This window comes from Drosophila gunungcola, unplaced genomic scaffold (genome assembly GCF_025200985.1).
Source record: "Drosophila gunungcola strain Sukarami unplaced genomic scaffold, Dgunungcola_SK_2 000029F, whole genome shotgun sequence".
In the NCBI taxonomy this organism is placed as follows: Eukaryota; Metazoa; Arthropoda; class Insecta; order Diptera; family Drosophilidae; genus Drosophila; species Drosophila gunungcola.
This window is the reverse complement of record NW_026453207.1, coordinates 848,386-875,051: the sequence shown is the minus strand read 5'-3', so window position 1 is coordinate 875,051 and position 26,666 is coordinate 848,386. Positions and strand designations below refer to the sequence as shown.

The 26,666-nt window shown below is 35.6% G+C and overlaps 1 protein-coding gene across 3 annotated transcripts in view; it reads right to left on the bottom strand.

The window, feature by feature from the left end:
• The window catches only part of LOC128263946 (uncharacterized), a 196,399-nt gene extending 172,076 nt beyond the window's left edge, over nt 1-24,323 (bottom strand). The window contains exons 1-4 of one of the 3 annotated variants that reach the window (XM_052999219.1): nt 24,174-24,323; nt 23,904-24,105; nt 11,023-11,557; nt 10,787-10,966 (exon numbers count right to left, since the gene is read on the bottom strand). In XM_052999219.1, the coding sequence (XP_052855179.1) occupies nt 10,787-10,966; nt 11,023-11,557; nt 23,904-24,096 (908 nt within the window). In that variant the 5' untranslated portion in view covers nt 24,097-24,105; nt 24,174-24,323. Of the gene's footprint in view, nt 1-10,786; nt 10,967-11,022; nt 11,558-23,903; nt 24,106-24,173 lie in introns of those variants that run through there. The other 2 variants (XM_052999217.1, XM_052999218.1) reach the window with 2 other exon arrangements.
• Between the last annotated feature and the right edge of the window lie 2,343 nt (nt 24,324-26,666).

Below are 26,666 nucleotides of genomic sequence, written 5' to 3'. Positions count from 1 at the left end.
TTCATAAAAAATTTCGCCGATTATTCACGGCACATAACACGATTATGTAAAAAGAATGTTCCTTTTGAATGGACGGCTGAATGCCAAAACGCATTCGAATATTTAAAAACAAAACTTATGGAACCTACTTTGCTACAATATTCCGATTTTAGTAAAGAATTTTGTATAATTACTGATGCATGTAAGCAAGCATGTGGAGCAGTTTTAACTCAAAACCATAACGGACTCCAACTGCCCATTGCATATGCATCAAGAGCCTTTACCATGGGAGAAAGTAATAAGTGTACTACCGAGCAGGAACTAGCTGCAATACACTAGGCAATATTTCATTTTCGACCATACATTTATGGCAAACATTTCATTATCAAAACAGATCACAGACCGATAGCATACTTGTTCTCTATGACTAACCCAAGTTCCAAACTGACACGTATGAGGCTAGAATTACAAGAATACAACTTCACAGTTGAATATTTAAAGGGAAAAGACAATTACGTAGCTGATGCGTTATCAAATATAACCATCAAAGAACTACAAAATATAACCGGAAGTATAAATAAAGTCACTATAAGATACCAAAGTAGACAGAAATCCTGCGCAGGAGAAAAAGAAATAGACTTGCCTAGGCAATCTATAGAAAAAGCTTCAAAGCCCAACGTATACGGAGACATAAACAATGACGAAGTACGTTAAGTAGTGACCTTGCACGTAAAAAATATGCTATGTCTATTTAAAAATGGAAAAAAATACTGCAAGATATGATGTTAGCGATTTATATACCAATGGAGTCCTTGACTTATGTCAGTTTTTCCAAAGGCTTGAGAAGCAAGCCGGTATACATCAAATCAGCCAACTCAAAGTGACAACGTGGGAAAATATCTTTGAATACGTTTCAATAGATTATTTCAAGAAAATGGACAATAAAACATTAAAATCATTGAGAGAAGCGCTACTCAACCCGGTGACCCTAATAAATTCTGAAAAAAAAGAAGCAATTATGTCTACATACCATGATGAACCAATTCAAGGAGGTCATACTGTCATTTCTAAAACCTTGGCCAAGGTCAAAAGACATTACTTTTGGAAAGGAATGACTCGATATATTACAGAGTACATACGAAAATGCCTAAAATGCCAAAAAGCGAAGATAACCACAAATACGAAGAACCCATTAACCATTACAGAAACACCATAAACAGCTTTCGACAGGGTAATCGTGGACACGATCGGTCCACTGCCTAAGTCTGAACAAGGAATACGCAGTTACTTTAATCTGCAATTTAACAAAACACCTTGTAGCAATACCAATTCCAAATAAAAGTGCAAAAACAATAGCAAAAGCTATATTTGAAGATTTTATTCTGAAGACGTTCATTACGGATATGGGAACAGAATATAAAAGTTTAATAATTGAAGATTTATGTAAAAATTAAAATATCAAAAACATAAATGCTACTGCACACCATCACCAGACTGTCGGAACAGTGGAACGAAGCCACAGAACACTTAACGAGTTCATACGCTCGTAAATCTCAGTTGATAAAACAGATTGGGATGTATGGCTACAATACTTCGTATACTGCTTTAACACAACCCCCTCTATGGCACATGATTATTGTCCATACGAACTAGTTTTTGGGAAAACTCCAAACTTACCAAAACATTTCAATAGCATAGATCGAATAGAACTATTATATAATATAGAAGATTATGCTAAGGAAACTAAATTTAGATTAGAACAGGCATATAAAAGAGCCAGAATAATGCTAGAAACTAATAAGCAAAAACAAAAAGATAGATACGACAAAAATAGCTTAGACTTTGAATTAAAAATAGGAGACCAGGTTTTATTAATAAATGAAGCTGGTCATAAGCTAGACTTTAAATATACAGGACCATACATGGTAAAGAAGATAGAACCCAATAGTAATATAGGCAACTCCGGGTATCCATGGATGCCCGCTGGCTTCGATCCTACTCCGAGCTTGGCTTGGGGCCATGGGTGAGAGAACTTTTGCCGCGAACTTTCTCTTTGTGTCTCTTTGCGTGCAACCTGGTTGCACCTACAACAATGTGACAGTCACGCCAGCTGTTCGCCCAAACAGCTGATAGCCAGTATTGGAAACGCACGGACGGCGCTGCGTCACCACGGGTTTCACTTCATGACCCCCGTAGAGATCATAGCATGCCGCTGCAACTCCTTGGCAGAACGACCTGGAACTCCGAACGAAAACCACGTCATGGTGAGCACTGGGGATCAAAATAGGTGTTAAGGGTCATCGAACGGACTATCAGCCAAAACCACCGCCAAGATGGCCCATCACAAAATGGGGACTATGGCAACCGAGCAGGGGCGGTATAACTCCCACCGGAAATGGGGAAACCCATGGCCACCGATGGACCCAATCCGTGCACACCATTCACTTGCTCAAAAATCCACAATGCGTGTGACCCGACGCCGGGCAGCAACCAAACCTGGCAATAGGTATAAAATGCAAGCCAGGCATGTGGTTTAAAAATGCAAACAAGAGGAATATCGAATAATAACGAAACTACTCAAGGTGGCAACCACAAAAGTGGAAATCTACTCGCGCAGAGAAATCCGGCAATCCGACGGGGCATGGATTCTGGAGACCCCAGTCAAAATTCACAATGCACCGCCATTGGTTCACTTGGCTGACAATGCATATAAAGCAACAAGCCACAAGTTGACAGTTTTTTTCCAAAGCGTTTTAGATCAGGAGGACCCCACCTCCCCAGCATGCTACACCACAAAGCAGTGTTCTGAGCGAACGCCAACGGCCAGTTCGTCGCGGAAACTGACACGCCAAAAAGGGCCAGAGAAGAAAGCAGCCCTGGTAAGCACAGCAACACAGCAGAAGGAGCAAAAATAAGCAAATCGAACCTCCGAAACATAGACGAGATCGGGAGAATTCTGGATGACCTGCTCTACCAGGTAAATGAGAAGAAGCCAGCCCAGCGGACGATCAATGTCTATCAGAAGCGCTTTTAAAAACAACTATCAAACTGTTGTTATTTTTACGGACTTTAGTAAGGCTTTCGATTTCGTGAACCATTGAAAAAACTAATACTCTTAGGATTCCCAATCCCGTTGACAAAGTGCATTTCAACATACCTGTCAAACCGGACTCAGAGAGTAGCTTTTAAAAGCACATTTTCAAACTTTGTTCACGTGACCTCGGGTGTTCCGCAAGGGAGCACCCTAGGACCCGTAATGTTTGGAATTTTCATAAATGTCTGTCTCAAGTAGTTCTCTCTTCTCATGTTATGATGTATGCTGACGACGTATCGACCGTTATCGAACCCCAATCCCCATGAACTTTTGCAAGCCGATTTGAACAATCTGCATTCTTTGTTCATCCAGAATTTGCTGTTTTTAAACAACTCGAAATGTAACTTTATGTCCCTTTATCGGTAGAGGCTTCTCCTCACTTCATATTCTATTAAGTCGAATGATCTTGAACGCATAAATTTCGTAACAGACCTTAGAGTGCTACTCAACGACAACTTAAACTTCTCTGATCACATTGGCATTATAGTTAGTATAGCAAAAGGGGTTTTTGCCTTTGTTAAACGTTGGTTTAAGGAATTTGAGGACCCCTATACCACGAAACACTTATACATTTTCTTGGTTCGTTCGTACTGCTCGTGTGTTTGTTCTCCTCAATATACCAACTATCAGGACCTTGTAGAATCGGTACAGAAACAGTTCCTTTTTTGATTTACCTGGTTTAAACTGGGATACACACTGCGTTTACTGAACCTACCCTCCACCAAGGATCGTCGGACCTGCCATGGTGTCATGTTCCTTCACAAATTAATAACTGGACTTGTACATTCAAGCTACCTACCGGGTGAAATACGATTCTCCTTCCCTGTAAGGTCTACTCGTCACTTCCGACCTTCCGACGAATTTCGAGATACATGATCCATTTGGCATTTTATGTTCGCAATACATTGAAATGTAGTTTTTGATATGTTCTGAATGCTCTGTTAATTTAATTGTAACAAACCTCCTAACTCACCTGTCCTTGCCCCCTCCCACTTGATGTGAGTCGGGTACTATGTTTATGTTGGTAGATATTTGCTAACTTTAATGTAATAATAAAAAAAAAAACAAATATTTAACAAATATTCCTATGGAAGCTATAAGAATAGACGTCCGAATGGCATGCGCTTTTACCCTGGTCAAGGTACGCGTTAATAAATAAGACTTGAAAAGATTGGACCGATTTCACCATATTGTTCCTATGGGAGCTTCAGGATATAGACGTCCGATCGGCACACACTCTAACCCTGATTAAGGTATGCATAAAAATTCGATTTGGATGATTCATGTCAATAAATTTGAACCGATTTCACCATATTGTTCCTATTGGAGCTATAGGATATAGTCGTCTGATCAGCACCCGCTTTTATATTGAACAAGGTATTCATAAAAAATACGATTTGGAACTATGCATGTCAACAGCTTTTACAATACGCGAACTATCTTCAATTCTTGCAAGTTATATCCGATTGTTTCTATGGGAGCTATAGGATGTAGACGTCCAATCGGGGCTTTTTTAACTTAACCTGCTTACACATGTTTAAGGACGACTGTGAAAGTTTCAGATCGCTTGCTTTTAAACTGAGCTCGCAAACGGTATTGAAACAGATAGAGAGACGGACTAACGGGAATAAAGAAAAGTCGGCTAATCTAAAAGATTTCATTATTAAACATGCTTATCATCTGGGATATCAGCTTGATCAGGAAGAGTTCGATAAATATCTCAATCAAGTTTGCAAGGAGCTTGCAAAGTTTTGACAAAAGTGCAAGCGTACCCGATTATCCATTTTAATAAATTATTCTGATTGGTTGGCAAAAACGACACCATAGCTATGGCAGCTATAATCTATAGTATCCAGATTTTTACTGAAATCTCCCAGGTTATACACGAAAATTTCCGCCGGTTGCCCCCATATGACACCCCGTTATTTATTATTTTTTTAAGATTATAAAAATGTTTACTTCTACTGCAGAAACCTGCAGATGCACTTGAGCCATCGCAAAACGCAACCTTACCTCATTTTTCTTTCAGCAATTCTTGGAGAAGCAAAGCACTTTTTGGTTTTGTGTCGTATCAATGAATGCTATTTGATATAGTTGTCCGATTTCAATAATATTAAAACCGAAACTCGGGAATATTTAGCTTATATTATTTTTATATATTTTTTTTTTATTTTTTTCCTGATTGTTCCTTTGAAAGCTATAGGATATAAGGATATGATCTGGCCAATTCTTGTTATATATATTTATAACATTTTTCTAGATTTTTGGTACAAGTTTCAAAGCGATAGCCCCTCTAGAAGTATTTATGGCCACGGCCGTTTCTCGGCCAACAAACTTCATGCTAAGTTCAAACAAAAGAACCCATGCTTAGGTGGCGCCATCTGTCGAACTGCCTAGCCAACACTACAAGCGTGGTCAGCACCCTCACCTCCCGCTAACAGTTCTTTCGTTTTGTCTCTCTACTGCAGCGATTACCGGGAGAGCAGCGGCCGAGGCGCGGCAGAGTGGGGTCAAACCCTTTAACCCAACCGATAGATATGACCGAAACACAGAGTCCAACACCTATGGTCTAACATGTCTCAGGGTGACAGTATATACTTTCACGTTTTGTGGGCTTTGGAGGGGGCATGGCTCCGTTTTGATAAGCTTGCGCTGAGTAAGATCTACTGGAATCTGTATGCCAAGTCCCAAGTCTCTGCTTTTATAGTTTCCGATATCTCATACAGACGGACAGACAGAGGAAATGGCTAGATCGAGTCGAGCTATTGAAATATCGAAAAACTACACAAAAATAATAGAAACAAAACAGCAAAGTTATAATTTTTTTCATTGTTTTTCCCGATTGATCCTATGGGAGCTGTATGCTCTAGTCGTCTGAAACGGAACGAACCGCGTTTTATATTCCACCTACAATTACCTGAGACTAGTTTGCGTTGAAACAGACGGTCGGACAGGCAGACAGATCGATGATGCTGATCATGAATATTTATACTTTAAAGTATCGGAAATGTCTCCTTCACTGCGTTGCAAACTTCTGACTAAAATTATAGTATCCTCGCCAAGGGTATAGAATTAACCACAAACCAGACAAAGATAATATTCAACCGTTAGCCAATAACAGGGCGCTCCTTTTACGAATAGTTTGCGCATAACATCAGAAATAATAAACTACTGAGAAAAGTAACATTGTTACCAACGGACTGAAAACTGTTTATTTTGGTCTCGTCTGACCATGTTACCCGTTTCCAGTCCTCTACCGTCCAGGGCTTGTGATCTTTACAGAATTTCAGAAAAGCCTCCACATTTTTGTCGGACAGAGCTGGTTTCTTCTGCTTTACCGCTGCTTCTCAGACCAATTCTGTGAAGAGCTCTACGTGCTGTCCACTGACTTACTGAACTATCTTAGTATTTTGGAGACCAGCCTTCCAAATTTTATTTGAAAACTGTGCCTACCCCACTGAAGAAATAACATTTCAACAAGATGGAGACCCCAAGCACACGGCTAAAATCGTGAAGAACTGGCTAAGTAATTAAAGTTTTAAGCTTATGCAGTGGCCAGCTCAGAGTCCGGATCTTAATCTAAGAAAACGGCTGGCAAGGTATGATAGTGCACCAAAAGATTTAATGTACTTTGGGCCAGGATACAAGCGGAATGAAATAGTATTCCAAAAGAAATGTTGCAGAACTTAGTCGAGAGTATGCCCAAACGCATTAAATTGGTTATAAAAGCTAAGGGTTTTGGACCAAATATTAAAATTGTAATGAACAAGAAAGGAAGAATACTTCGGCAAACCGAAGTTTATATACGCTTGCAGCTATTGCAAGAATTAAATATTTTTAAAAACATTAAAATTATGATTTACTTGGGTATATGTCTAAAAACATTGAAGCAATGATGATTTTCAGCTCAATTATTAGATAGTTATTTTATATAATTTTATTATTTCTATGGGAGCTATATAATATAGTCGTCTGATATTGATGAAATTTAAACCGTAGTTCTGAAATATTTAACCATTACTATATGTCGAAGAACTTATGGAAAAATTTAAAAACACCAGAATTATAATTTTTTTTTTATTTATATTTATGATTGTTCCTATGGGAGCTATATGCTATAGTTGTCCGATTTTGATGAAATTTAAACCGTAATTCTGAAATATTTAACCATTACTATATCTCGAAGAACTAAAAAAAAATTAAAAAAACAGAAAAGTTATAATTTTTTTATTTATTTTTCCGATTGTTTCAATGGGAGCTATATGCTATAGTCGTCCGATCCGGCTCGATCCGACTTATATACTACCTGCAATATATACACTTACGTATACATTAACATATATATTTAGGTACATACATAAGCGATGGCCGCGGCGCTGCTCGTGCAGCTATATGAATTGTAAGCCAAGCCAGCTTTATTCGTAAGTCAATTAATAAAGCCCGTCTGTCCGTCCGTCTGTCCGTCCGTTTCTACGCAAACTAGTCTCTCATTTTTAAAGCTATCTGCATTAAACTTTCCCAAAAGTTGTCTTTCTATTGCAGGTTGTATATAAGTCGGATCGAGCCGGATCGGACGACTATAGCATATAGCTCCCATAGGAACAATCGGAAAAATAAATAAAAAAAAAATTATAAGCTTTGGTGTTTTTAAAATTTTTTTTTTAGTTTTTCGAGATATAGTAATGGTTAAATATTTCAGAATTACGATTGTGATGAAATTTAAACCGTAATTCTGAACTATTTAACCATTACTATATGTCGAAGAACTAAGAAACAAAATTAAAAAACAGCAAAGTTATAATTTTTTCTTATATATATATATATATTTTTTAGAAATATATATATTTAAATAAATAATAAATATTAATAAATATTTCAGAATTACGGTTTAAATTTCATCAAAATCGGACGTCTATAGCATATAGCTCCCATAGGATCAATCATAAAAATAAATAAAAACAAGAAAGAGAGCAAACTTCGCAAGCCGATGTTCATATACCCTTGCAGCTATTGTAAGAATTAAACGTTTTTGAAAACATTAAAATTATGATTTACTTGCGTTTATGTCTAAAAACATTGAAGCTATGATTTGCAGCTCAATTATTAGATAGTTATTTTATATATTTTTACTATTTCTATGGGAGCTGTATGATAAAGTCGTCCGATTTTGTTGTAATTTACACCGTAATTCTAAAATATTTAACCATTACTATATGTCGAAGAACTAAAAAAAAAAATTAAAAAACAGCAAAGCTATATAGTCGTCCGATTTTGATGAAATTTAAACCGTAACTCTAAATTATTTAACCATTACTATATGTCGAAGAACTAAAAAAAAAAAAATAAAAAACAGCAAAGCTATAATTTTTTTGGTATTTTTTCCGATTGTTCCTATGGGAGCTAAATGATATAGTCGTCCGATTTTGATGAAATTTAAAACGTAATTCTGAACTATTTAACCATTACTATATGTCGAAGAACTAAAAAAAAAAATTAAAAAATATATATATTTTTTACAGACGGACAGACTGACAGACTGACAGGCGGACAGACGGACAGACGGACAGACGGACATGGCTAGATTGACTCGCCTAATGATACTGATCAAGAATATATATACTTTATAGGGTCGGAGATATCTCCTGCACTGCGTTGCAAACTTCTGACTGAAAGTATAATACCCTCTGCAAGGGTATAAAAATTATAGCTTTGGTGTTTTTAAATTTTTTTTTTAGTTCTTCGAGGTATAGTAATGGTTAAATATTTCAGAATTACGGTTTAAATTTCATCAAAATCGGACGACTATAGCATATAGCTCCCACAGGAACAATCGTATGCTGCCCTAGGAACTATCAAATAATTAAGCTGCAAATCATCATAGCTTTAATGTTTTTAAACATACACGCAAGTAAATCATATTTTAACGTTTTCAAGAGTATTTAGTTTTTGAAATAGCTGCAAGGGTATATGACCTTCGGCTTGCCGAAGTTTGCTTCCTTTCTTGTTTTTAAATAATAATAAAATAAAATCTATCCACATGTGCTCGCCACTGTATATGTGACCGCTTAATGCGTCTTGGCGGTGGTGTTCTTATTGCCGTCAAGTCCAATCAGCATATTAGAGTTTGTTGCAGTTTTGATTAAGCTTGACGATTATTTAGTTGTTATATCATGCTCGTATATTCCCCCTTGATCTGGTCTTAGCCTCTACCTTCAGAATTTCAACCCTCGGCTATAACGATCATCTTATTTTCATGGGCAGGGAGGATGGATGCCATCAACTGCTCTCGTTCCCACCACGGCCTATGAGTTTGTTCACGGTCTTATTGATCTTTCATTAGGACAACTTAACTCAGTCTTGAACTGCTCCAGAAAAAAATTTTAGACTTTATTTTTGTCTCGGAGTTCGCCAATGCTTACGTAGCTCGAATTAGCCCTCTCCAATCCTGAAGACGCTTACCATCCTACACTTGAGGTTTCTTTAGAAGCATCAGCTGTCTTGTCCCGAAATCGATATCGAAATCGCTGTATTCGAAGAGCTAAATTCGCAGAAATTAATAGGTATTTATCGGAACTCGATTGGTCTTTTGTGGATTCAAACGATGATCCCTTACACATTGTAGAACAGTTTTATGGTAAACTCTATTTAGCTTTCGATACGTTCGTTCCCTCATTTCCCTCTGCAAACGAGTCTCATAAGCCTCGTGGTTCTCTCGTGGACTCTCTTTCCTGAAAAACTCTATGTCCAGACTTTTTAAGAAATTAAGAGAACCGAGCTACAAGTTTACCATTCGAGGTATCTAATTGCTCGTTCCAATTTCTTAGTCCACAATTCCGAATACTGCGCAATATATTCTGAAGAACATCAAATTTGAACCGATTTCACCCTATTGTTCCTATTGGAGCTATAGGATATAGACGTCCGATCGGCACGCGCTTTTACCATGATCAAGGTATTCATAAAAAAATACGATTTGGAACGATACATGTCAAAAGCTTCTACACTGCGCGAAATATCTTCAGTTCTTAACTGTTTCTATGAAAGCTATAGGATATAGTCGTCCAATCGGGGCTTTTTTAACTTAATCTGCTTACACATGTTTAAGGACGACTATGAAAGTTTCAGATCGCTTGCTTTTAAACTGAGCTCGCAAACGGTATTGAAACAGACAGACATACGGACAAACGGACATGGCTATATCGACTCCCCTATTGAACCTGATAAATATATACTTTATAGGCTCGGAAGCGTCTCGTTCTCTGCGTTAGAAACCTCTGACCAACATTATAATAGCCTCTGCAATGGTATAAAAATTCAGTTGGGAAAGTTTATTATTTTTTTGAGGTAAGCTACAAGGTATTCGCGAAAATAAGTATTTGATCTACACAAGGTGCAAGGTACTTGCGAAAATAAGTACTTAGGTAAGGTAAATGGTACAGTTTTTAAGTATCTGGTAAGGCAAAAGATACGAAAAAGCTATTTGAAGAATGAATTATGGTATTTTGCATACGCTCTGGCAATTAAGATTGGTTATAGAAAAACGTAAAATTAAGCATTATTCTAGCTACCCCATAACTTATGTTACCTTTTTTAACCTTTTTGTTTAATTTACTTATTCACCGCCTACTACAGGATTTAATGGTTTTGGATAAAATCAAGTAACGCCTACAAATAGACGTATATTTAATAATATTATATGTAGCAATAACTTACACGTTAATGAGAATTTCCAAAAGTTCCATAAGTTTAATGTGCATTTCCTCTAAAAAAGGTCCGAAACATGCACGATCAATTCTTAAAAGATTTATTTGGTTAACACGTATGTTCAGTCCATTCTGTATAAAACCCAATATTTGCTCAGTGCAAATATACTTTCTAATTGGAAATGGTTTGCTAAAAAAAAATTTATGATTTAGTGACAGAAAATAAAATACAGTTTTTTTTCATACCTTAATGCAATTTTAAAATATTCAATAAGATTAAAAATTCGTTGAAAAGTTTGTGATGCCCTTTCAAAAGGATCCTTAACGTTTTTAAAAGTAAAAAGCGAAAAGCTTTTTGCTTTATAAGGGCTGATAATAGTTTCCTCAGAAGCAAGTATTGTTGTGCTTATGATATATTGAAGGTTGTTGAGTAAAGATAATTGGAAATCTTTCCATACAATTTTATTATTATTTTTTTCATTTCTGGAGTTACCATGTATATTCTGTAACAAAAGCCAACACTGGCCAGTTTGATGAACAACATCAACATTATTGCTGTCTATTAGTGTTATTAACAACTCTTCAATAGATGAAGTACCAGGTTTTGTTGATTTTGGGTAGTATTTTAGACAGCGTTTAATTGTATGTAAAAGAGCAATAGTGCACCGTTCGTTTTTGAATATTTCTTTTAGAGATAAACATTCAAAAACTTTAAATAAATGAAAGGCCGCAAAAGCTTTTGATAAATTAGGATCTTTCTGGATTCTGTCTATTAAAAGTGCTGAAAAATACAATAAAATATATTGAGTTAATTTATGTTTTTAATAAGCTGGGATTATTACTATGAGTAAACCCTCAGTTAAAACCAGTAGTAATAGAGAATTTAAAATAGTTTATTGATAGTCCCAGGTGCCCATGTCCATGATTTTTGGAAGGAATGTTTGTCTAACCGATTCATTGTTTTTAGATTTATTCTGAAATATAGCAAAAACTTTCTCTTTTATTTTCACTAACTCGTTACAAAATTTAGCGGTTTCAAACTTGCGGGCCACTTGGTTTTTACAAGAAACTGTACAAATTTTAAGTTTTACTAAAAAAATTTATTTTTAACGATTATATTTTTTATAAAAATCTAAAAAAATAACAGTTATTTTTTTATTTTTTTTCAGTTCTACAAATAATAATTATTTTATGAGTTTTATTTACAGCTTGACAAATAACGCTTGACTTGAAAGTTTTATATTTTGATAAATAAATAAAACTTATCCCTTGAGTATTTTTCGATTGAAAATAAAACTCGAATTCGATTTGTTTTGAATATATGTAAGATAACACGGTTTCACAGCAACACGGATAGTTCCAAAGCTGATCATGCATAACCGAATAAAATAATGCAAGGCCAGCGACACCTACGGATGTTGCACAACGACGTTGCCAAAATCCCAAGCTTCGGTCAGCGCAATCAGCGGGCAATGCACTCCGAAGCATCGGTGGCTACCCAACACCATGCATGGGCAGCCGGGTCAGCTTTTCTAGGGCATAGGGCTAGCTTTCGTTAAAAGAATTAATGTACTTAGCAGTTAGTTGAATTTTGGAAATAAACCGTGACGGTCAAACCTCGCAATTACAAAGTCTTCGCATTCGTACAGTACAGTGCGTCTTAAAAAAAACCTTAAACAGGAATTAAAATTAATTGGAACCCAACGCGTCGTAAGACCCTCGACCCGTGTTAAATAAAAAAAAAACGGGATCGTAAGACCCTCGATTCGACGTTAAAATAGAAACATAAAACAAATATTTAAAAGCGCGTTAAAAACGACAACAAATCAACCAAAAAATGATTTACTTGAGTATGTGCTAAAAAAAAACATTGAAACTATGATTATTTGCAGCTCAATTATTAGATAGTTATTTTATATATTTTTATTATTTCTATGGGAGCTATATGCTATAGACGTCCGATTTTGATAAAATTTATACCATAATTCTGAAATAATTAAACATTGCTATATGTCGAAGAACTAAACAAAAAATTAAAAAACAGAAAAGTTATAATTTTTTTCATTTATTTTTCCGATTGTTCCTATGGGAGCTATATGCTATAGTCGTCCGATTTTGATGAAATTGAAACCGTAATTCTGAAATATTAAACCATTACTATATCTCGAAGAACTAAACAAAAAATTAAAAAACAGCAAAGTTATAATTTTTTTTCATTTATTTTTCCGATTGTTCCTATGGGAGCTATATGCTATAGTCGTCCGATTTTGATGAAATTTAAACCGTAAATCGGAAATATTTTACCATTACTATATGTCGAAGAACTAAACAAAAAATTAAAAAACAGCAAAACAACCCGGAACGACTACAAGAGCGAAACTGAATTAAAAGAAGGAAGACACCGAAAGCGGCAACAACATTTAGTTGTATAATTAAATAAAAACCATGTAAGTAGAGTGTTCATTGATATTCCCACTATTTTCAAATTGCAAAATATTTTAAAAATATTAAAAAAGGGATTTTCCAAGAGTCTTAGTCAAAAGTAAAACAAGTTCGGAAACCTTTTTTAGAAAAAATTAAATACGAAAGGAACAAAATTCTTTCTTCTTTGTTAGACAGATTTGAAAAACTGAACACCGCGGAAAGTTCACAACAAAATAGTTGAAGCATGGCATTGACCAGTGAACAATTAAAATCCATTACAGAAGGCGCAGTTGCGAGCGCACTCGCCGCGCAAGAAATGAGCTTTGAAAAAAAATTACAAGATGTTCAGAAGCGATTAGGTGGTGTAAATATCGGCACACCAGAAGTAGAAACGTATAAGGATGCCGAATTCATAATAGGTATCGCGTGCTGCGAAACGTCCTGCCGGACTTTGAGGGAAAGAATGAGACATACGTCTTTTGGAGGAAAGTGACGCATACCGCCTATTAAGTATTCGAAAAATTTGATGGTAGTTCCAAACACTTCCAAGCTTTATGCATTCTCCGAAACAAAATAAAAGGCTCAGCCGATTTGGCTCTTTCGTCGTTCGACACGCCTTTAAATTTTAAAGCTATTATTAACAGGTTTGACTTTACAAACGTTGACAAACGACCGATATGTTTAATAGAATAGGACTATGACGAAGTAGAGAAAAAACTGACTCTGCTAATAAACAAAACAATTATGACCTACGACAACACTGTGGCTGCCTCACTGAACGAAAAATACTGATCAGATGCGCTACGAGTATTTATTTAGGGCACAAGGAAATCGCTTAGCGACGTTCTTTTTTAGCCCAAGAAGTAGACGCTAATCATGAGCGATACATGTTCGCAAGTAGGTTTGCACGTAGCACGGAGGAAAAACACCAAAAGGGCAGAACAAAGAAGTGCAACGACAGACGCTAAGTTTAACCCAAATGGTAAAAATCCCCACTTTAATAGAATACCACCAAGAGAACCACCCAGACATGATCCGACACAACCAATGGAAGTTGATCCCTCATTATGCCGTTTTAGACAACCAACCCAAAACCAACAAAGTGGACCGTTTTCAAGGCAAATTCAAAACACTTACCAAAATATTAAACCCAAAGGTAACAATAATCAGGGACAGACAATTAAAAGGCCCAATAGTAGAAGCGCTAGATATACAGGACCAAACACCAGAGGATAAACCATCTGGCTGTAGAAAACGACCTACCAAATGATGAATACCCGGCAGTAGCCGAAGAGGAATGTGAGAACATCGACGATGAAATAAATTTTTTAGGCATATCTCCCTGCTCCCATTCATAGAAAGGGAAATCGCAGGGAGAAAAATTAAACTTTTAATTGACACAGGGGCTTCCAAGAATTACATCAAACCTACGAAAGAATTAAAAAACGTTATTTTCCTAAATAAACCGTTCTCTATAAAATCAATCCATGGTCACAACACAATAAACAAAAAATGTATAATGCACCTTTTTAATACAAATATAACATTTTTCTTGCTACCAAACCTAACAACGTTTGATGGACTGGACCTACTAAAAAAAAACTGACGTCGTACTTGATCTAAGAGAAAAAAAGTTAATAACTAATAGCAGTTCGGAGGAAATTAAATTTTTGAAGTGTGCAGATGTTAATTTTACAAAAGATAAGGATATAGTGGCACCACAGGAAATATTGAAAAAATTTCAGGAAATGTTAGGAAACCGTACGGATGTATTTGCAGAGCCAAACGAAGAGCTGCTGTACAATACTACAATACTAACATTATTGTACCAATACCCAATGGGCGTGTCCGACTTTGTAAATACAGAAACACAAGCTTTATTACGAGACGGCATAATCCGACCATCTCGGTCTCCATACCGATGAACAGGGAAACACAAAAAAACGCCTAGTAATAGACTTCAGAAAGCTTAATTTGAAGACAATAGGTGACAAATACCCTATCCCGAACGTAGTTTTTATCTTGGCAAATTTAGAAAAGGCAAAATACTTTACCACATTAGATTTAAAGTCTCGTTTTCACCAGATACTACTCGCCGGAAACGACAGAGCAAAAAACGGCTTTTTCAGTAGGAAATGGGAAATATGAGTTCTGTAGACTACCCTTTGGATTGAAGAATGCACCCAGCAATTTTCAGAGAGCCATCGACTATTTGCTCAGGGAACAAATAGGGAAATCATGCTATGTCTACGTTGACGACGTAATTAATTTTTCAGAAAATATGCACGAGCATGTAAAACACATAGCATGGGTCTTAGAAAAATTATATGAGGCCAACATGAGAGTTTCGCGCGAGAAATCTAATTTTTTTAAAGAAAATGTAGAGTATTTAGGTTTCGTGGTTTCACGCGGAGGCATAATAACTTGCCCTAACAAAGTAGACGCAATCCGTATATACGAACAACCGACCACAATAGCTAGTTACTATAGGTGTTTTATCAAAGACTTTGCATCTATTGCAAAACCTATAAGTGACATCCCAAAAGGAGAGAATGGCAAGGTTAGTGCAGGACAATCAAAGAAAATACCTGTTAGCTTCGACGAAAATCAACGTCAGGCATTTGAAAAACTTAAGTGTTCTCGCGTCTGAAAACGTAATGCTATTATTTTATTCAAATTACAATCCAAACGCAAAAATTAAGCGCTGGAAAGCTTTCATTGACGAGCACAACGCCTAAATTTTTTATAAGCCAGGAAAAGAGAACTACGTCGCTGACGCACTGTCCCGACAGCACATCCACGCGCTAGAGGAGGATGCCCAGTCAGATATTGCCACGATACATAGCGAGCTATCACTCACCTACACTATTGAAAAAACAGACAAACCGGTCAACTGCTTTCGGAACCAGATAATCATAGAAGAAAGCAGAACTGCTTCAGTTAGAACGTTCATTATGTTTGGTTGAAAAACTCGACATCTCTTATATCTTGAATAGAGAAACACTTATACAGAGAGTATGCGATGTGGTCAAAAAAGACGTAGTCAATACAATTTTATGCGAACTACCAGTACTGGCATTTATCCAACATAAGTTAATAGAAACTTTGCCGACAACCACATTCCGTTACACGAACCGTATGGTGAGTGACATCCTAGACAAAAACGAGCAAAAAGAAATTACGGTGTCAGAACATAACAGGGCTCATAAGGCCGCTCAAGAAAACGTGAAACAGATTTTGCAAGACTATTTTTTTCCCAAAATGACTCATATGGCAAATGAGGTGGTCGCAAATTGTAAAATATGCCAGAAGGCCAAATACGATAGACACCCTCAGAAACAGATTCTCAGAGAAACACCCATTCCCTCGTACACAGGTGAAATCCTACACATTGACATATTTTCAAAAGACAAAAAATACTTTTTAGCTCGCGTAGACAAATTTTCAAAATTTTCAATTGTCCAAACAATCGCTTCCATAACCATTGCAGACGTGCAAACCGCGATTTTACAACTTATCAATTTCTTCCGGCGACCGAAAACAATATATTGCGATAATGAGCCCTCTATAAAATCCGAAACAATTAGGTCTCTTTTAAGCAACCGGTTTAACGTGCAAATCGTTAATGCACCGCCGCTTCACAGTACATCGAATGGACAAGTGGAAAGATTCCACAGTACACTAACAGAAATAGCACGGTGTCTAAAAATCGAAAGAGGTATTGAGGACACGGTTGAATTAATACTCCTCGCGACTATAGAATACAATAGAACAATTCACTCTGTAACAAATAAACGACCCATCGACATAGTTCATTCATCAACCATAAAGCTTAACGCATAAATTAGAGATAAAGTCTCAAATGCATTGAACATCCATACTACAAAGATTAAATAAAACTAGACAAGACAGGAAATTTTCAAGTAGGAGACAAAGTTCTCGTAAATCAAATAAGAGGTTTGGAAACAAACTTTCCAAATTGTACACCGAGGAAACCATAGAAGCAGACTTGGGGACCACAGTCTTAATAAAAGGGAGGTTGGTCCATAAGGACAACTTGACCTAATTATAATAAAGTTTATTTTTCTTCTAATCTTTTTTGACCATTTGGAAAGACTTCCAGTACCTAAAACATTCGACCAATTTAACAATGTATTCGGGGACAGTAAAGGACACGGAAGAAATGGAAGAACATTTCCCTCGGTCACATATGAGGCATATATTAGACTCGGATCTAAGACACATTAGAACTCTCATAGATACAGTTAATGTTCACCATAGACACGCCAGAAGCAATAAAATTATTAGGCACCGCGTTAAAAATCGTAGCCGATACTACTTACTTAATCAATGAACATTCTACAAATGCTACTGTTACTGATCTAATGGAAGTTGCTCAAATTAAAGTTTTATTAAATAATAATTTTTTACACTTTATATTAAAATATCCTAAGCCGTATGTAGCTTGTAAGAAGATAATCTTGCACCCCGTTGAAAACAACGGCACTATTCTTAATTTTGCTGAAAACAATACTATAGCTGACTGCGGTAACAAAATTATGCCGATTGGAAACTGCAGCACCACCCTTACAACAACATTATGCAGTGAAATGCCCTACACAAACTGCGCACAGCAACTTCACTCAGGAGGCAACGCACACTGCTCGACTCGCACCAGCCACCTTGAACACCTAACAATCATCGATGATGGCATAATCATTCTCAATGACGGAACAGCTACGATCAATGGTCAACTGGTAACCGGAACGTTCCTCATTACATTTGACGACGAGGTTAAAATAAATAACACCGTATACCAGAACTTGTAGATCTACGTTAAGAAATCACCAGCCCCAGCTGCATCAACAGTCCTTAACATTACGGGCCATCAAGAAATACTGAGCTTACCATACTTACAAAAATTAAATATGAAAAACCTACGTTTCATTGGCGAAATAAAAAAGGGACTGGAAACACTGCCTATAATATGTGGAGTGGCCGAGATCGCCTTCTTGGTCATTTGCTTTACTAATTACAAGCTCTATCAGAGATGCCAGCGAGATCAACGTCAGCGTGACCTTCAAGTTATCATTGACAGCTTCAAGAAGTCCGAGGACGTCATTCATCTAAGTAAGGGAGGAGTTAACACGGTTTCACAGCAACACGGATGTTCCCAAGCTGATCATGCATAACCGAATAAAATAATGCAAGGCCAGCGACACCTACGGATGTTGCACAACGACGTTGCCAAAATCCCAAGCTTCGGTCAGCGCAATCAGCGGGCAATGCACTCCGAAGCATCGGTGGCTACCCAACACCATGCATGGGCAGCCGGGTCAGCTTTTCTAGGGCATAGGGCTAGCTTTCGTTATAAGAATTAATGTACTTAGCAGTTAGTTGAATTTTGGAAATAAACCGTGACGGTCAAACCTCGCAATTACAAAGTCTTCGCATTCGTACAGTACAGTGCGTCATAAAATAAATCCTTAAACAGGACTTATAATTAATTTGTATAACCGATTGTCGAAAAACCGGAATGGAATTACGTTAAATCTAGTCTGTTGGTGGACTAAGAATTTTTTTCTGGGTAACCGGTTTTCTAACCGTTAGTTTTAACCGGAATAATCCGAATAAAAGCCGTAACCAAACCCAAAACCCAAACCGCAATAACTTGTTTTTGTCTAACTGAAACAAATACCCTTGCAGAGGGTATAAATACAGTCAGAAGTTTGCAACGCAGTGAAGGAGACATTTCCGACCCTATAAAATATATATATTCTTGATCAGCATCACTAGGCGAGTCGATCTAGCCATGTCCGTCTGTCCGTCCGTCTATCCGTCCGTTTTTATGCAAACTAGTCTCTCAGTTTTAAAGCTATCTGCATGAAACTTTCCCAAAAGTTGTCTTTCTATAAAATATATATATTCTTGATCAGCATCACTAGGCGAGTCGATCTAGCCATGTCCGTCTGTCCGTCCGTTTCTACGCAAACTAGTCAGTTTTAAAGCTATCTGCATGAAACTTTCCCAAAAGTTGTCTTTCTATTCCAGGTTCTATATAAGTCGGATCGAGCCGGATCGGACGACTATAGCATATAGCTCCCATAGGAACAATCGGAAAAATAAATGAAAAAAAATTATAACTTTGCTGTTCTTAAATTTTTTTCCCATAGGAACAATCGGAAAAGTAAAGAATATTTAATAGCTGCAAGGGTATATGAACTTCTTGCTTCCTTTTTGTTTTAATAAAAGTCGTATGACTTTTAAGAATTCTGGTATATCACGCAAGAGAAACATATGTTTGAAAATCCGTTTATTATGCATGTCTGTACTATGTATTTTTGTATGTATATGTATAAGTTTAGAACTTATTTTACTTTATTTGACCTTATTTCTTGTTGATTTTGATCTTCATTGCATATGTAGATAAGTATTGTTTTAAAGTTCAACACACAATAACCATACATACAGCACCAATACATGTGAAAAAAAATTTGGACCCAAGATATTTAAAAAGAAGTGCAAGTGCCGGTAATAATAATGTAGTTTTCCAAAAATAAGAAAATAATGAACATGAAAATAATTTTCAAGTTTCTAAAAATTTTACACACTTCTCTTGGAACCGACACTAACCAAAAAAAAAAAAAAAAATTTTAAAATAAAATATTATATTAATACATACATACATATTAATTTGTGATAAGCAGTGCTTATAAAATTATGTGCGGTTAGCTACTACATATGTCTGTTTTTATAAACATATTATAACTTATGTTTGAAATAAAAAATGTTGTTTTATTTACTCCAGTACAATACTGGTTACCGATATTTTGTACCGTAACTGTAGCCGAATCAAAAGATATTTGCTAAAACCGAAATCGAAATAGACATATTGGTTGAAACTGTGAGTGTAACCGATATTTGATTTGGTTTTAATCCCTGATTTTTTCCAATTTGTACAAAAATAAAAAAAATTGCTCTCAAATTGGTCCCTACAGTTATGTTATAAAATCATTCCACTGACTCTTTGTAAAAACTTATTTTTGTAATAATTTGTATGCTTTTTTTTATTTTTGTACCAATTTAAAACAAGAAGGAAAGAAAACTTCGGCAAGCCGAAGTTCATATACCCTTGCAGCTATTGCATTAATTAAATACTTTTGAAAACATTTAAATTATGATTTACTTGAGTATGTGCTGAAAAACATTGAAACTATGATGATTTGCAGCTCAATTATTAGATAGTTATTTTATATATTTTTATTATTTCTATGGAAGCTATATGCTATAGACGTCCGATTTTGATAAAATTTATACCATAATTCTGAAATAATTAAACATTGCTATATGGCGAAGAACTAAACAAAAAATTAAAAAACAGAAAAGTTATAATTTTTTTTCATTTATTTTTCCGATTGTTCCTATGGGAGCTATATGCTATAGTCGTCCGATTTTGATGAAATTTAAACCGTAATTCTGAAATGTTAAACCATTACTATATCTCCAAGAACTAAACAAAAAATTAAAAAACAGCAAAGTTTTAATTTTTTTTCATTTATTTTTCCGATTGTTCCTACGGGAGCTATATGCTATAGTCGTCCGATTTTGATGAAATTTAAACCGTAATTCTGAAATATTAAACCATTACTATATCTCGAAGAACTAAACAAAAAATTAAAAAACAGCAAAGTTATAATATTTTTTCTTTTATTTTTCCGATTGTTCCTATGAGAGCTATATGCTATAGTCGTCCGTTTTTGATGAAATTTAAACCGTAAATCGAAAATATTTTACCATTACTATATGTCGAAGAACTAAACAAAAAATTAAAAAACAGCAAAGTTATAATTTTTTTTCATTTATTTTTCCGATTGTTCCTATGGGAGCTATATGCTATAGTCGTCCGATCCGGTTCGTTCCGACTTATATACAACCTGCAATAGAAAGACAACTTTTGGGAAAGTTTCATGCAGATAGCTTTAAAACTGAGAGACTAGTTTGCATAAAAACGGACGGATAGACGGACGGACAGACGGACACGGCTAGATCGACTCTACTAGTGATGCTGATCAAGAATATATATACTTTATAGGGTCGGAAACGTCTCCTTCACTGCGTTGCAAACTTCTAACTGAAATTATAATACCCTCTGCAAGGGTATAAAAAATCTAAAAATTTTGTCATTAGTCCACTTAACCTATTTCTATTCCCCTTTTTCGACAATCGGTTAAATATTCAACAAAATCGAGTTCGAGTTTAATTTTCAATCCAAAAAATAAGACTCAAGGAATAAGTTTTATATAATATTTATTAGAAATATTTGCGTATATGTTTAAAAACATTAAAGCTATGATGATATTCAGATCAATTATTATCGTTTCTTAGGCAGCTATACGGTAAATTTTTACGATTTCAATAAAGTTTAAAGCGTATTCTGAACTAACTAATTATTACAATGTCAAAAATAGATAAAACCAAGAAAGGAAGCAAACTTCGGCAAGTTGAAGTTCATATACCCTTGCAGCTATTGCAAAAGCTAAATATTCTTGAAAACATTAAAATTATGATTTACGATTTTAATACAATTAAAATCGTAATTCTGAACTGTCAAATTAATAAGTCAAAAAGAATTAAAAAAAACATTACAAAATAGAATAGTTACATTTCAAAAATATATTTTTATATAGTTTTATTGCTTCCATTGAAGCTATATGATATAGTCGTCTGATTTTAATGAAATTTAAACCGTAATTTAGAAATATTTAACCATTTATATATGTCGAAGAACTAAAACAAAAAAAATTAAAAACAGCAAAATTATATTTTTTTAATATTTTTTTTCCGGACGTTCCTATGGGATCTATATGATATAGGCGTCCGATTTTTATGAAATTTGAACCGTAATTCTGAAATAATACCCATTACTATGTGTCGAAGAACTAAAACAAAAATTAAAAAACAACAGTTATAATTTTTTTTATTTATTTTTCCGATTGCTCCTATGGGAGTTATATGCTATAGTCGTCCGATCCGGCTCGTTCCGACTTACATATATACTATCTGCAATAGAAAGACAACTTTTGGTAAAGTTTCATGCAGATAGCTTTAAAACTGAGAGACTAGTTTGCGTAGAAACGGACGGACAGACGGACATGGCTAGATCGACTCTCCTAGTGATGCTGATCAAGAATATATATGTATATTTTATAGGGTCGGAAATGACTCCTTCACTGCGTTGCGTTCTGACTGAAATTATAATACCCTCTGCAAGGGTAAAAAACATAAGCAACCCTTGTAGGGATTTGAAAAAAAAAAATCAAACAAATTGTTTATTGATAAAGATGCCGATATCAAATTGAACACTTAAAAAAAAGACAAAATGGCGTCGACTTGAACACAATAAATTTGTACCTAATTTGTTCGACCTTTTCAAAAACGCGTTTAAAGATTAGGAAACGACTCTATTGGCTCGGACGTCACAAAATCGGCTCTTTCTAGCGTATTTCCACAGAGACCTATCCACTTTCCACCATCCGAAAGGGATGGTCCATAAGGTTTTGCATTTCCAAAAACTTTTTAGTTAGTCCGCCGTTAAAATTTGACGGACTTTGAATAACCGTTGGGATTTTGGAAGTAAGTGAAACTCCGGTTTCCAGAGAACATTTAGCTAATTTTAGTTGATCTTAACAGCTGTAGCTCATCAAAACATAAACAAGATGGTTGACCTTTTGACTTTGTTTAAGTGCAAATAAAATTGATTGATTGATTGATGACCAGAATACCGCCTTAAGTATGTTTGTACAACTATATTAACGCAGATGCGAAAATAAAACATTTCGTGTACCTTTCTATCCACCACTTTCTCCATGACTACAGGACTACTCCTTTAACATCTTTCATATTTGGTAGATCGATAGCAAACTCTTTCAGTGTCCCAAAAGGAATTATACCTTCTTTATCAACAGCATACCTACGAACTAAAGCCAATTTGAAGAATTTTAAATTTTTAGCCGTCTCATAGCCTATTGTATTAATGAATTAAACTAAAAATTATATTCAGTGGATTGTCGATGAAGCCGAGCCAAAGGCACTGGCCCAATGCTAGTGGGACAGACAGTGACATGGGATTTGTAAAAACTGCCTCTCCCCACAAATTACTTCCATATGCTCTTTAGATACGACTGTGGTGGCAACAAATTTTATACTTATTACTTAAAGGATAGGCTACAAAAATTAAACTTACTTAAGTATGTTTGTACAACTATATTAACGCAGATGCGAAAATAAAACATTTCGTGTACCTTTCTATCCACCACTTTCTCCATGACTACAGGACTACTCCTTTAACATCTTTCATATTTGGTAGATCGATAGCAAACTCTTTCAGTGTCCCAAAAGGAATTATACCTTCTTTATCAACAGCATACCTACGAACTAAAGCCAATTTGAAGAATTTTAAATTTTTAGCCGTCTCATAGCCTATTGTATTAATGAATTAAACTAAAAATTATATTCAGTGGATTGTCGATGAAGCCGAGCCAAAGGCACTGGCCCAATGCTAGTGGGACAGACAGTGACATGGGATTTGTAAAAACTGCCTCTCCCCACAAATTACTTCCATATGCTCTTTAGATACGACTGTGGTGGCAACAAATTTTATACTTACTTATACTTAAAGGATAGGCTACAAAAATTAAACTTACCCATTGCTGAGAATATAAGATCACCATACATACGTAACTCTGACAAATTACATGATTGAAATATTAATGACACCCAAATATGTTCGTTTCCTCCTAGCTTAATGTAGCTTTTCTTAAGGTAACATATAAGTAAACGCAATCCAAGAACACGACTTTTACGTTCTTTAAGCATAGATGTTATAAGTTGATCCATGTTTTGTTCCTAATATATAATGAAGGACATCATATATAGTTTAAATATTTGACCAAGCATGATATTGGTTTACTCACAGCGGCTTTTTTTAAATATATTATTGTTAAATAAACTTGCAATACTCAATCCAAATTAACACAACTCAACATGTGGTTGAAGGTAGAAATTTGATTTGTTTAGAGTGGCTCCAGCCTGCTGTTTGATTTTTTTTTTTTTGCACAAACTCAAATTTATGTGCGTCAAGCTAGCATCGGTAACTTAGCGGCGATTATGAAACCGTGGAAAACGAACGCAAAAATAATAGTTTCTTCAATGTTCTCATAACTAATCCAGATATTAATTAAAAAAAATACGGCTATGCAGGCTTGTAATGAAAATAACGAGTCAGGCTTTTAGGAAGTTTCATCAAGAAAAAAAATTTTTAAATAAAAGGGTCAGAATATCGCTTAACAGTGAGTCGAGCTCTTAATCAGGCAATACCATATAATAATACAAACGTACTTAAATTTCTCAATTATCTGTTGGTAGGGAAAAGCTAGGGAATTTTTTTTAGAAAATTAATAATAAATTAATATTAATATCCTTCCGTCTTCGTCTCCAAAATATTTCTTTTATAATATTTGTTGTTGTAAGTACTGACAATTGCCCCTAATAGTGAAGCGATGAACAGACTTTGACGGATTAATTTATGTGATTGTTAGCCGACGATTTTTTGGTGCAACCCCTTCTTAAATCAGTAGTCCATCCCTAGCAACTGTAAAAATGTTTCAAATGTGTAAAACTCCGATTTCCACAGACCACACCACCAACCGCCCTGCAATAACAGCTGTGTCATCCAACCGCGTGTGTCCCTCGCTGTGGTTGCCGTTCTTTGTGAACTCCGATATCTGCCTCCGCATGTACTCGCCCACTGTTTCTGGCTTGAAACTTCCAGTTTGGTTTTATTGGTGTTGCTTACACAGCCTCGATTTAAGTGGTCCGCCATGGTGTTTATCTTGTGTTGTGTTGAGGAAGGGAGTAAACGATCTTTGGTGTTCTATTCTATTCTATTCAAGGTTACTGTCTATTTGTCTTTTATTTGCTCGGGTGCCTCTAGACCCTGTTTCGAGGGCCGTATAGCTAGCCGTGTCCAGGGTTCTTTGAGACAGAATTTTTTTCGTCTATAGAACGTTTAACTCCGTTTCCCCAATTATGACACAGCGAGAGAAAAAGAGCTATTGAGTTTGCTTATATTTTCTAAGGTTCTTAATAGCGTCTCGGAGAAGCCTTTCTCTATGTCTGATGTATCGACTGCTTCAGCGCTGCGGATGGACCGAGCTGTGTTGCTGCTTGCTACGTGGTGTCGGCGCTACGATATGGCCGAGCTGTGCTCAAGAACCTATTCGTTCTCTGAACCAAAAAGCGAGCATTTACAAGTCGTAAGAAAATAAAAATCAAAGGAAACAAAAAAAAACACATATGTACATACATGGACTGCAGCAGCGTCACTTGCGGTAAATTCCTATTTCACAACACGTGTTTAATCATTCGTTGTACTTAACCATGTGTTCAATAGTAAATTATAACATTTGAAACAAGAAATTAATACAATCACACTTGCATAAATTAAATTAAAATTATTATATAAAGTATTATTTCTACATATTTGTAAATAATAATAATTATATATTTAATTTTCATCTAATAAAATATTATTTACTTACTGTGCAACTTACGCTGGACCTCCAACAACTTAAATTCGACCATTAGGTTGAACAATCGGTCATCTTCTGTGAGCTCCATGGTTCCACTTCTTAACGCTGAATCAATCAAAGACAAAACTTCACTTCGCGCCGTGGTCAAAAATGTTAAAGGGAAACGGCGAGGCCCAAAGAATACCTCGGTAACTTTCCGAACAATTTAAGAGAGAACTTCTCTCCCAATATAAATAAATATTCTTTCAGTTTTTTAGACTAATTTCATTTCGAGTCCAAGATCTTTTGTTCTCGAGTTCAAGATCGAGCGAAATCGAGAACAATAAGAACAATTTCTCCTCAATTTCAAAAACGTTTCTTCTCGATAAGGTGAGGAGTAAAAACACTGAAATAGAGCAGATTGCTCTTCGTTTTTTCGTTCTCAAATTTTCTTGGTGTTATAGACAATTACACTAGGCTCCGTCTACCGCTTACCGTCTAACGTCAATGTCGGTGCGTATAAACATGCCGTCCCAAAATGTAATACAATATTCCACCGTCAACTTCTGCTGTCTGCTATCTTATGCCGTATCACCCAGAATCATTAGTATATTTTAATCACATTACTAAATAACTGTCAGCTAAAATTAATAATTACAGTATTTTTTGCGGGAGCAAAAAATTAAGTAGCCAAAATAATAGTCCAATGAATTTTCCATTTTGCACTCATTTTTGGTAGAATTTCACTTTGTTTTGAGCACTGAAAGAAATTGGCAAATAGTCGAAACTGCCTTGAAAACACCAAGTACGTATATAAATATTTATTATTAGATACATGTGTCTAACATTAACATTAATATTTCCGATAACATTGTTAATTAACTTTAGTTGTACCTG